General features: G+C 44.3%; 2 protein-coding genes across 6 annotated transcripts in view; one reads left to right on the top strand and one right to left on the bottom strand.

Moving 5' to 3' along the window:
• The window catches only part of PTCD2 (pentatricopeptide repeat domain 2), a 117280-nt gene extending 110422 nt beyond the window's left edge, over positions 1 to 6858 (top strand). Inside the window, exon 11 of the mRNA XM_058730067.1 lies at positions 6484 to 6858. The gene's annotated coding sequence lies outside the window, so the exon portion shown is untranslated. The remainder of the gene's footprint in view (positions 1 to 6483) is intronic.
• The window catches only part of ZNF366 (zinc finger protein 366), a 73111-nt gene continuing 62920 nt past the window's right edge, over positions 2143 to 12333 (bottom strand). For all 5 annotated transcript variants that reach the window (XM_058729991.1, XM_058729973.1, XM_058730000.1 and 2 more), the window contains 2 exons: positions 9506 to 9680; positions 2143 to 6628 (listed from right to left, as the gene is read on the bottom strand). In XM_058729991.1, coding sequence (XP_058585974.1) covers positions 6093 to 6628; positions 9506 to 9680 — 711 coding nt within the window. In that variant the 3' untranslated portion in view covers positions 2143 to 6092. The remainder of the gene's footprint in view (positions 6629 to 9505; positions 9681 to 12333) is intronic.

The raw sequence follows: 12333 nt of genomic DNA, 5'->3' as shown, positions 1-12333 counted from the left end.
AACCCAATCATCAGGAGGGAGAAGGCTGTTGTTACAAAACGGGTCATGGAGGAATAAGTGTGGAACCCTGGTAACCCATTGCAGTTTCTTTTGGTACTTCTCTTCCCACTTGTGACTAAAAGAACAAGTGCAGCAACCCCTTGCTGAAAAGGGCATGTGTCTTAGTCCACTTGGGCTGCGATAACAAAATACATAGACTGAGTGGCTTAAGCAGTAACATTGATTTCTCACAGTTCTGGAGGTTGGGAATTTCAAGATCAAAGTGCCATCAGGTTCTTTGTCTAATGAGGGCCTGCTTCCTGTTTTGCAAATGGCTGCCTTCTTGCTATGTCCTCAAATGGTGCAGAAAGTCCTCACATGGCTCTGGTCTCCTCTCCTTGTAAGTGCACTAAGCCCATCATGGAGGGGCTTCCATCTTCATTACTTCATCTAAACTTAATTACCTCCCAAAGGCCCTACGTCCAGATACCATCACTCTAGGGTTAAGGGCTTCAACATGTAAATCTGGGGTGGGAGGACACAACAACGGAGCAACATGGTGGTTGAGGCTCAGATGCTTTGGGGATGAGGGTATGGGTCACACTACCTGAAAAGCCACTGAGACTGGCAGAGGTGATACCTGATGGTGACAGGGATGCAGACAGGTAATGGAGGAAGGAGAAAATAAGCACGAGCTATTTCTCCTAGACTAATTACAGGAGCAGGGGCTAAAGCTGATCCCACTCATCTTCCTCTTCTAAGTTTTCCTTGAGAAAGAGAGACCCACTGGTATCCTGGAGGAGATGCCCATGAATATATACAAAGAAGTGGGTAGGAGTGAGCAAAGGGTGGGCTGTGGTAGACACAGAAATGAGCTAAGCCGTGTCTCTTCAAGGAAGGACTTGTACCGAGCTGTGGGGAGTGCAGTCAGCAGACAGCCTCCAGCCACTGGCTCCTTCAGGGTCTGTCCCTGCTACAGAGATCCTGAGATCATGCCCTTCCCAGGGCAGCCCATACCTGGTGACTGAGCGAGGTGGGTGTCAAAAGGCCTGGACATCACTGCCCAACCTGGTGCAACTTTTGGTGGGCAATCCTTGCCCAGAACTGCCTGCTATGTTGGGTGAGGCTTGGTCACAGTTTGCCTTCTCTCTTTATTCAGTCTTCTTTCCTGCCCTTTGTTTTCACTGCTGCTAATCCCTATTAAACATCTTGCGCCCAGATTTGTCTCATCATCTACTTGCAAAGAAACCAACCTGGTATAGGCTACATGCTTTGGCAGCAGATGAAATTTGCTAACTAGGTCATTTGGAGGAAGTTATTTCACTCTGTTGCACCTCCATTTCTTCTTCAGTAAAATGGAAATAACAACATTTGCCTCTCAGGGTCATGTGAGGTTAAATAAAATCAAGTGTGTAATTACTTGGCACGGTGCTTGGTATTTTAGAGTGTATAACGTTTAAGAGAGAAGCTCTCTCAGAAATGGCAACTTCCCATGCCGACACAGCTTTGTGAGTTCTCTGTTGAGAAGGAGCTGAGTGTTCAGTTTTCTGGCCACTGTGTTGATAACAACGGCAAATTCTTACATAGCAGACACAGTGAGCCAAACACTTTTCAAGTGTCTTGCATATACTAACTCATTTAACCCACAAACAACTCGATCAGGAAGGTTCCTAATCCCATTTTACAGATGAGGAAACTGAGGCACAGAGGTTCACAAACTGGTTCACAGGTCTCAAAAATTGCAAGTAGCAGAGCTGGGCTTCAAATCCAGCAACCTGACACCAGAATCTGTGTCAGGTGCTCATGCCCAGTATAGTACATGGCCTCTTGGGTCAACTTTATCCTAGAAAGAGCTTGATACAGAATAAGGCAATCTTGCCGCTAACCTCCTACTTCCTCATGACACCCTTCCAGAACTAGTTTTTCTGAATGGGAAATAAAAAGAGGATGAGGAAGATGTCACCTGCCTGCAGATAGTCTGAGGTTCACTAATCCTCTGTGAAGCCTTGAGACAGGGAGAATCCAAAATCTGTGTCTTCCTGGGATTGAGGCCCCAACCAAACGGAACCTCCCTGGCAGAAGGTATGAGAGTAGGAATGAGAGACACTGACAATGGCAGTTTCCTTGTGAAATTTGGGGCATTTGCAAATAATCAACTCAGCCTTTCCAACAAGTCTTTATTTTGCTTAAATTAACAAAACATAGGTTACATGCTATTTTCAGGTAAACTGCTTTATCACTGAAGCAGAAAGCGATATTCACAACTTGGGTTGCTCCACATTTGGAGTTTTAGTTTTTAAATAGCAAGCCAGAATTCTGTACAAAATCAACATTTGGTGTAATGTTGTCCAAATATGTGAAGGATTTTAAATGTTAGCTCTGTTACATTTTGTTCCAGCAAAGCAGACAAAGATCATGATTCAAAACGCGATGTTAATATTTTATTAAATGCCTTTAGGGCTTAATAAATACAGTATGCACATTGGGCTTTCTCATGCAGCTACTCGTATACAAATATACCAGATACCCTTGTGGGGTTATGGAAGGTCAGCCTCAGTCTCATGGCCAATAGGGAGTCAAATTTTTAAAAAGAAAGAATGAAAGAGGAATTAGAAGGCAAACAGAGGGGGGTAATTATAGGCCTGAATAAAAAGGATAAAAGAAAAATATGCCTCTTGGCTGGTCAGTTGGCTGTTTCAGAGTGACAATGGTCAAAAGCCTGGAAAGCATTTGGTAGTGACCTATTTTCAGAGTGTCACAAGGAGATGAATGCCATGCTGTCCTGGCCCTTAGAGTGCTGGTAACCTTGGATGGTTTTATCCTTAATTCTCTCTAGATGATCCCCATGGGCTCTCCTTCAGGTGTGCATTCTGGCTAATTAGCTCATCAGGCAAGATTGGCCAACTCTTCCCTTAGCTCTGCACTTAGGCACAGGGTGTCCATATAATTGGTCACCCAAACTGGGATACTTTTTTTTAAATTTTATTTGTATTTATTTTGAGAGAGAGCTAGAGAGCAAGTGGGGGAAAGTCAGAGAGAGAGGGAGACAGAAACCCAAGGAGACTGGGCACTGTCAGCACAGAGCCTGATGCAGGCTCCAACTCCCAAACCATGAGATCATGACCTGAGCCAAAATCAAGAGCTCAATGCTTAACTGACTGAGCCACTCAGACACCCTTAGGATCCTATTTATTTTTTAAATGTACTTATTTATTGAGAGAGAGAGAGAGAGAGAGAATCCTAAGCAGGCTCTGCACAGTCAATGCGGAGCCTGACTCAGGGCTCAGTCTCATGAACCTCAAAATCATGACCTGAGCCAAAACCATGACTCAGGCATTCAACCAACTGAGCCACCCAGGCACCCAAACTGGGATACTTTTGAGAGTTAAAGTGACACTCTTAGTAATTACTCTGGGACAAAGCTATAAACCAGGGTTGTTCCAGGTAAACCAGGATATTGGTCACTCAACAACATACAATACCAAGATTTTGGCCACATTTCTCACAGAGTCAGTGTATATTTACCCTCAGGCTAGATCTAATTAAGTCTCTCATACCCAGAGTTAAGAACTAAAAACAGGCTTTATAATATACTTCATAACACTTTTTAAATTACTTTCCTTAGATATTTTTTTCTCCCTCAAAATGAAATTTTACTTGGAAGGCTAACATGAAAAACAAATGAAATTTGAACCACTTTGAGTGAAGTGGGACTGAGGGCTGAGAGTCTCTCCTTCTTCCCTGGCAGCTCTGGAGGGACCCAAGAGGGACCTCTGACTCCTCGATCCACAATTTGGAAACCTCCATTCTAGACCATACTCTCTCCATCTCAACATGAACTTGTTCCTCAACCATACCCACATGATTCATTTGGTTGGAAAAGACTAGAGTTTGCTATTCTGGATTTCCTGGTTCCTGTTCCAGCCTGTTCCTGTTCCATACCCAGAATGAACCGGAAGTCTGCAGCCCTTATAGTATGTCTTTGACACAGGGCTACTGAAAGAATGAACACGTAACAGGACCCCAATAGCCAGAGGCCTCACAGACCATGCTGCCAGCCTTGTGAGTGATGTCATCAGAGGCACTAATGAGCGATATTCATAATGAACGCAAGGCAAGTTGCCCCTCTGAAGACTTGGAACAGTTTCCTGGCACAGAGCTGTGCTTGCACCACAGAAACCCACACTATTCCACTCACCATCCCCTTTGCAGGTGCTTGACCTCAGGGCATGGGTGGCAGTAGGAAACCCAGGCAGCTTTGGCACTTTGTAATGGTGGTGAGGCTGAAAGAAAGAGCTTTAAGCAAGGTAGCAGGAGAAATGTGTCAAGATTGACAAAGCCCACGGGTGGATGATTCGAAGTAGATGTGGCTGAGGGGGAAGCACCTTGGCCAAAAGAAAAAGCCACATCCAGCAGTCAGAGATGGGCCAGGTGGTCTAAAGAAATGTACTGGGAACTTTAGGAGAAGAGAAAGCAAAGTAATAAACAGTACCTACCTCTACGAATAAGAGTTGAGACTACCAACCAAGAGACAGTTTTTACATAAACACAGACACAGTACCAGAGGGTTACTGCTTATGGCTAGTCACAGGTATGCGACATCCTGTAGGCTCTGCTTTATTCGGCACCCATGCCTAAAGGAAAGCCTACTGCTGGGCTCAACCCACCCACGGTAGTCTTCACCCCTGACTAGAATCACGATTCAAGCATCTAGGAAGAAATAATTAGTCACTGTAGGCGGGCTATGTATTTTTAGACTTATTAAGTGACCATAAACATCACAGGCATCATCTTCTAGTACACAATTGTGTGATTATACAAGAGTACGTGTGTGTGTATTGTGTGTGTGCATGTGCGTGTGTGTGTTCATGTCAAGAGGCTCTTACAGAACAGGTGAGAAGCCCTAAATCAGCAGGATGATTTCAAGGTCTCCTACTCCATATTTTAATGAATCTGAAGCCAGAAACAAATATTTATGGAGTCCCTGGGAGGAGTCTTGGCAGCCACCATTTTAACCTCGTCCATCTTTCTCAACCCTGGCTGCACAGAAGAATCCTCTGGGGGAACCTTTTAAACAAATACCCATATTGGGGCTCCACTAGACCAATGAAATCAGACTCTCAGCGGCTGAGGCTCAGCCTTGGTATTATTTTTTAAGGTTCCCCTAGATGATTCTGATATGCAGGCAGCTTTGAGAACACAGCCCAGAATCTGCTTACCAGTAATTACCTGATGGTTAGCATAATACTCTAAATAAGCAGTGCTCAGATTTCAAGAATTCCTCCCCACATCCCTGGTCTGGCACTGAGAAGAAACCCACTGCGCCTAAGGCTTCCTGCGGCTGCCTTGTGGGGCATGAGGCCTCAGAGCAAGGTCTCCAGGAGGGGGCTCTGCTCAGGACACAAGGGGTGAGCTGGGACACACTGACCACTTTGGGGGCCATCTGAAAATGCGCGCCACAAGCCATACCTGATGACGGAAGCTGCTGCAGAACAAGGCAGACCCAGGCAAGGATCTAAGTTCTGCTGGGTTTTCATTAGTTAAAATTATTCCTGTTTTCTTAAACATGCGGAAACTACTTGAGAATATTCTCTTTAATACCTCACCCTCCTTTGGCATTTTTGGCATTGTGGATGATTCAATAAAGGTGATTTTTATATATACAACTACTAATATTTTCATCTATCTGGAAAAATATTATAACTTCCACACATTCAACTAAATCATCATTAATAAGGTAACATGTCAAGCACCGTATTTTTGCAACTAAAAAGAAATCTACCATGTATTATGTATTAGTCAAAGGAAAACAGAATTTCTAAAAGCACCTCAGCATCTGCTTGGAATTAGGTATCTAGAATATGTACAGCTTATTATACTGGAGAAGCATGAAAAAGCACTGAAGAAGCCCCTGCATGCATGTTAAAAATCAAGGGCCCAAGGAATGACCTGAGAAGCATTTGTATTAGTGAGGACAATCCCTGCTCGTTTAGTCCAGGCCATTTGTAAAGATCTGCGCCATTTGCCAGTCTCCAGCAAATGACAGCTCGTGCACAAAGCTATATTTGAACTGCCTATTCTCATTTTCCAAATGTAATTTTAGAGCTGTCCACTTAGATACCTAAAAGCACTGCTTGTTTTTCCATTTTCCTCTCCAGTAATTCCTTTAAACTCTCATCTCTGTGCTTGAAGTACAGGTAATCAGAAAAGGAGGGGCCCCTCCGAGCACTCTGCAGAGCCCTGAGACGGAGACACTCTTCCTTGTGGGCAGATTCTCTCTCCAGGCTGCCCTCTGCCCCCAGGCTGTCCTTGCTCCTCTCCTGGTGCTCTCTGTTTGGCTTGTCCTCCTTTTCCTCCTCACAGGTGTCCTCAAGCACCCTGGGAGCCTGCTCGGGCTGGGTGGTGAGATCCTGGGGGGTGCAAGGCTGCCTGGGTTGGGGGTCCAGGCCGGGGCTGTCTCCACCCACTTCATAGCTATTGTCCTCCTCCTCTTCCTCATGGCAGGAGCTGCCCCGGGCACTCTCCCCATCTGACTGGAACGCCGGCCCCTTCACTCCACGCTTCTGGGAAAGGTCAAAGGGCTCCTCCTGCTCCAAACCCCTCAGCACTCCTGCCGTCTGCGCCAGGGCGATTCGCCCCCTTCCAAAACCTGTGAGAGCAAAAGCAATGTTCAGGTCCCAGGAAAAGCTGTGAAAATGGCCCACTGGGTGGTACCCAAGGCCATTTAGTATAGTTTGATTTTACATTTTAAAAATAAATTCCCAGTAAGGCTGTGGAGAGATGGGCCTTGTCACAGATGAAGTTTGCATCCGTGTAACTTCCTTAAGGTAAATTTGGCAACATGCACTAAATGCTTAAAATAAACATAGCTCTGACTTAGCAATTATGCCACTGAGAATTTAAACTATGAAAACAATCACACAGGTGCACAAAATATATGTGTAAGGATGCTCATCACCACATTTTTTATGGTGAAACTGAAATGATGGAGGTTTTTTAGATAAATAATACACTGAACCATGTGTAGAAGATGTAGAGACGTACAAATGGTTATAAAAAGTTATTCTCTATATATTTTAAGTAAAAATCATATTTACCATATATATTTATAGTGTAGTCCCAATTTTATCTATCTTTATCAAAATATCTGGAAGAATTTACATCCAAATCTCAAAAATTCCATGATTCGGACATTTTTCTCTTCAATTCTAATGTCTTTCTTATTTTCAGTGAGCAAATATTTTACCAGAAGAAGAAATAAAATCATAACAAAGGTATTTTCATCTTGAAAAAAAAATGCACGAAAATATACCATTTGGGGACAAGAAGGCCGCCTCATAACCAGTGGTCCTAAGCACAGACTGGAGAGGGCACAAAGAGATCCCCTTGAGGAACTCTAAAGCCCCTGTGTCCAACCACAAGCATCCCTGCTATTGGGCACAGTGATGCAAAAGGGTCTCACTTTTAGTTTCAGTTGGAGGGCCCTGTTGGGAGGGACTTTTCAGGAGCCAGAAACACATAGTAGGGCTCCGCCTAATTTGATGTTGCAGGTCTCTGCCCCTGGTGAGCCAACAGCCAGGCCCTGAGGAGGAGGCGGGCAGAACCAGGCTTTTGGCGTGGGGGCAGACGTCCAGGTCTGCTTGCCTTATGATATCGTCAGGCAATGAATCTGTCTATAGCTTTAATCTTGTCAGGGGCACGGGAGGCTCTTTTTAATCTGAGTCATGATTTTTGAGCCATTTCAAACACTAGAGTGAAAAAGCACTAACACCTTTTGTAGATGAAAACATTTAAATTGTTGAAAGTCTGTTAACTTTCAAAGCATCTCTCTGATACATAGTGATGCTCTTTATTTTTTCAGAAGAATGACAGAGTCCTTAGGTGCCTTTTAGGATTTGAGCATCCATATGGGGTAAGTTGTGGTGACCAGGTTAAGCTTTCAAACGGATGAACATCTCACCATTGCCTTCTGTCCCCAACCCCGGCAACTGAACAAACTTCACCTATTCTGGAAAAATCCAGGTCTAGGTTGGAAATTGGCTCAGGCAACTAGAGATGCAAAGAACAATTCAGGAGAAAACCAGTCTCAGGGAAAGAAAACTGCTTTTATTTTTTAACCGGAATATTTTCAGGGCTTTTGCCTAAACTCTGGGCTTTGTTTTATGATGACCACAGTTCTCTGTAACTCAGGAGCACTATAAGCTCAGTGGGTGAAAAATATGAAAACTATAATTATTCTGTTTCATGCTGCAGGTGCTTGTGTGTATCTTATTTATGAATACATGTGCCTGCTTGACCAGCTCTCTGGAAAGGGTAAGAGAAGCAGGCAACACGAACAAATCTGTGTTTGCCTGGTGTAGTGAGCACTGGTGTAATTCAGAAATTCCCGAGATGGGATCCCAGTTCTGCCTTCAGACCTGCCGTGCCCCCTTGGCCTCGGTCTCCTCTTATATAAAATGAGAACAACACAGTCTACCTTGGGACATTGTGGGCACAAGCAATAGGATTTCTGAAGTGCCTACTGCCGTGCTTTAATCATACTAGTATCAGCAAACAGTGGTTAACATGATTTTGTAAGGTCCATAAATGTGTGTCTTCTCTCCTCACACACAGACCTTCTAGGAAGCAAAGATGGTCTCATCCCCCCAGTATCTTCTGCAGCACCTAGGGCTCTGCTTTGGATAGAGGTGCATTTATTGCCCGTTCATTGAAGGACTGCTTGATTAAGTAACTAGAGAACAACCTGGTGAACTCAGTGGATCTGGAACATAAACTCGTCACAGCTAAGGGCCGTGGCACTGAGGGGGCGAGAACTGCTAAGCAGTTCACTTCGGGCTCAGTGGGGGAGACGGAAGCCCCTGCTCTGCAGATGGGCCAGTGAGCCCTGCCAAGCAGGAAAGCCGTCCCTGGGTGCATCTAGTTATGAACAGGAGACCCAGCCTGCTACACACATCCTTCTGTGGAGGCAGAGCTTACATGCATGTTTTTTAGAAAGGAAAGAAAAAGAAAAAACCACATGTCCTTTAAGAGCAGCACGATGAAATGGATACAATAAAGGCTTTAATGTCAGGAAGGTCTGTGTTCCAATCCTGACTCAGCCACTTTTTCAGTTGAGCAACTTTGGGCAAATCACTCTCTTGAAGCCTCAGTTCCCCCCATCTGTAAAATGGGGAAAATAGAAGTTCCTCCAGCCTTGAGTTGCTGTCAAGATTAAAGGAGGCAAGGCACCTGATGTGGTGTCTGAAGCAAGAGCTAATAATCGTACTGACTGGAGTGGTTATGATGTTCTCATCTGTCCTCTGTAATTCGCTTTTACTTACTACCTTCAGATAGTACTACTGTATTTGTGAGAATAACACTGTAAGCCTGTTTCTGCTCCTCTGCTGTGGTCTTGACACTATGATCCCTTTTTCAATAATAAGAATATCCCCCTCCCAAAATAAAGCCCCCTAAAAACAAGTTGAGCTCCCTTTTTTGTCATCCACCAGCCCCAGCAGCCTTGGGTGCTTCCTGGAAGAGTGATTACCTTGAGAATGGAGGCCCCGCTCCATGACTCCATGCTTGACTTTCATGTGGCGTGTCAGGTTCCCCTTTAGGGTGAATTTGCTTGGGCAGTAGAGACACTTGAAGGGTTTGCTGTCAGAGTGCAGGTGCATGTGGCCCATTAGGTTGTGCATCCGGTTGAATTCCTTCCCACACAGCTGTCAGAAACAATGAAGAGGATGAGACAGGTTACTTGTGGAGTTGGGCCTTGACCCGCACCTAGGCCTGCATGAGGACGGATGTGCCTTCACTTTGTTTGGATCTTGGCATTTTAAGTGGCCTCCAAGTAGAATGTCCCCAGTGAAGTCAGGAAGGGTCTGGACTGCGCCCAGGCCCAGAGGTGGAGCAGGGAGGGATGGATTCATGGGCTTGTGTTCCTATCGCACAGGGATTTTTCAACTCATGGCAAAACTTGCAAAGCTAGTAAGGCTTCTTTTGAATTCGAGATGCAGAAAAGGAGAAAAGCGGAGCTGAGAAGCAATTGCTCAAAGTGTGCTTCATTTTAATAATAAGTATATGATTACCTGTTTAATATTTATGGAACATTTATAACATGGACGATACCGTCCTAAGTCTACCATGGAATATCACATTTAATTATATCAATCCTATAAGGTGGGTGCTGTATCATCCCCATTTTACAGATGGGCAAACTGAGGGATTAAGGCACTTGGCCAAGGCACACAGCTAATGGGTGTTGAAGCTGGGATAATGAACCCAGGCCACTAGACACCAGAGGTCACATGGTCAACCACCACACCATCCTCTGTGCCCTCAATATAACTCTTCTGTTAGACTGTATCATGCAATGCATTTCTAATTTTTTAAAAAAAATTTTTTTTCAATGTTTATTTATTTTTGAGACAGAGAGGCAGAGCATGAACAGGGGAGGGTCAGAGAGAGAGGAAGACACAGAATCTGAAACAGGCTCCAGGCTCCGAGCTGTCAGCACAGAGCCCAACGCGGGGCTTGAACTCACGGACCGTGAGATCGTGACCTGAGCCAAAGTCAGACGCTTAACCGACCGAGCCACCCAGGCGCCTCTGCATTTCTAATTTTTTAATTTGCTTATAATTGGAACGGATAGCAAAGTTAGAAGGAACAAAAGAGAGTTCTAAAGAAGGAGTGTGTCTTTTTCTCTGGGTAGAGATTTGAAGTCCTGAAAATATTATCTCAGGTGTAAACATGTTTTATTCATTTCTTTTTTTTTTTTTTTTTGTCATTTTGTCATTTCTATTTCTAACAAAGTGCAGATGCATGATGGATCAGAAAAGTGGTTCTCCAACTTCTTTTGAGAGAACAGAACTGCCTTTTCAAAGGCAATTCATGCAGATACGGAAGGTATAAAACAGAGTCCACTGCTCTGGGTGCTTTCCACCCTCTTCCTGTCCCCCGGCCCTAGCAGAGCAGGGTTTGGAGAACCCAGCCCTTCCTTGGCTGTGCTGGGAGGAATACAGAGAAGGGTTTTGTGTCTGTGCTTGGGCCTGAGTGTTAAGGAGGGAACATTTTCCTTCCCTTCCTAACCTCAGAGGCCCATGCTGTGAGGGCAGTGATATGGAGTGAAAGATCCTTGGAGAGAGAAGTCAGGGTACAGTGGCCCCTGAGGCTGACACCAGTTTTCCTTTTGCACTGAGAGACATTTTCAGGGACGATGTTGGGGGTACTGGATTGAGTATTTATGAATGAAGGCACTGTTTTCTTCAGGTGGCCATGGAGATGGGAGTTACAGGAGCCATGGAAGAATGCATAGACCTAACAAACAGAGACGTAGGAAGACCAACTGCAAAGAATGCTAGGTGGTAAGAGGCAGCCAGCTGGGGTGACAACTTTGTCACAGATAATTCACCCATGGATAATGAATAATTGTTTCTGTGTTTTTAAATGATTCACATTTGGGACTTTTAAGTACTTTTCCCCTTTTTACTTCCTTACTGGCAAGAATGAACTTGGCATACTGGTGTCCCACACTCAGTGTTCAGAGTAGCTGCACAGCACATTCATTTGGAAAAGGTGACCTGAGAGGGGAAAGGCTGGGAGTGCTGATCTAACTTTAACATCCCTACATATGGGATGGATACTCGCTTTCTTTTATTCTCAATAGAGACAGTTTTGTAAGATGCATCAGTCTGTGATTCAACTTTGCACAGGTGAAAGTTCTGGCAGAGTATTATTTATTAGCTTAGTTTAGTTTATCCAGTTCTCTATCCTGGCCAAGGGGGGAAAAAGCTTTGAATCTACTGATTTGAATTAGCTTTGAATCTACATTAGGTATTTCCAGTCTTGAGCCATTTTGGAGAAAGTAGATCTCATTTGGTTCATGGGACGGTTCCTGATTATTTGGAGTGAGCCTGCAGCAAAAGATCCAAGAACAGCACAAGCCATGGGTGATTAAACATAAGACACAAAGGAGGAGAGAAGCTGGAGGCTGGAAGATTAATTAGACTACTGCACTAGTCCAAGCTTGGATGAGTCTCATGGTCGTTTAAGCTAGATAGAATTGAAGAGATGGGTGCCTTCTGTACTTCGCTCCTATAAAGGGGTAGGGATTCTACTTTTAGTTACTATCTCTGGTTGCTGAGATATCAGAAGCTGGACTAGTCTGAAAGGTTTTTATAAAGGAGAATTTTAGCTCAACCTTGAAGAATGTATAGAATGCCATTTGTTTTTATTTTGACACAGAATAAAGTCTCTTCATTAAGTATTTTCAGGCACTTTATTCAACATTGAACTAGAGGCAAGATAGAAATCACAGTTGTGATAATGACCAATTGTTTGTTGTTGCCACAGCTGCTGCAACTCAGTGGTCAGAAC

This window comes from Neofelis nebulosa, chromosome 1 (assembly GCF_028018385.1).
Source record: "Neofelis nebulosa isolate mNeoNeb1 chromosome 1, mNeoNeb1.pri, whole genome shotgun sequence".
Taxonomy (NCBI): domain Eukaryota; kingdom Metazoa; phylum Chordata; class Mammalia; order Carnivora; family Felidae; genus Neofelis; species Neofelis nebulosa.
Note: the sequence above shows the minus strand (reverse complement) of the source record. Positions and strands in the feature narration are given on the sequence as shown.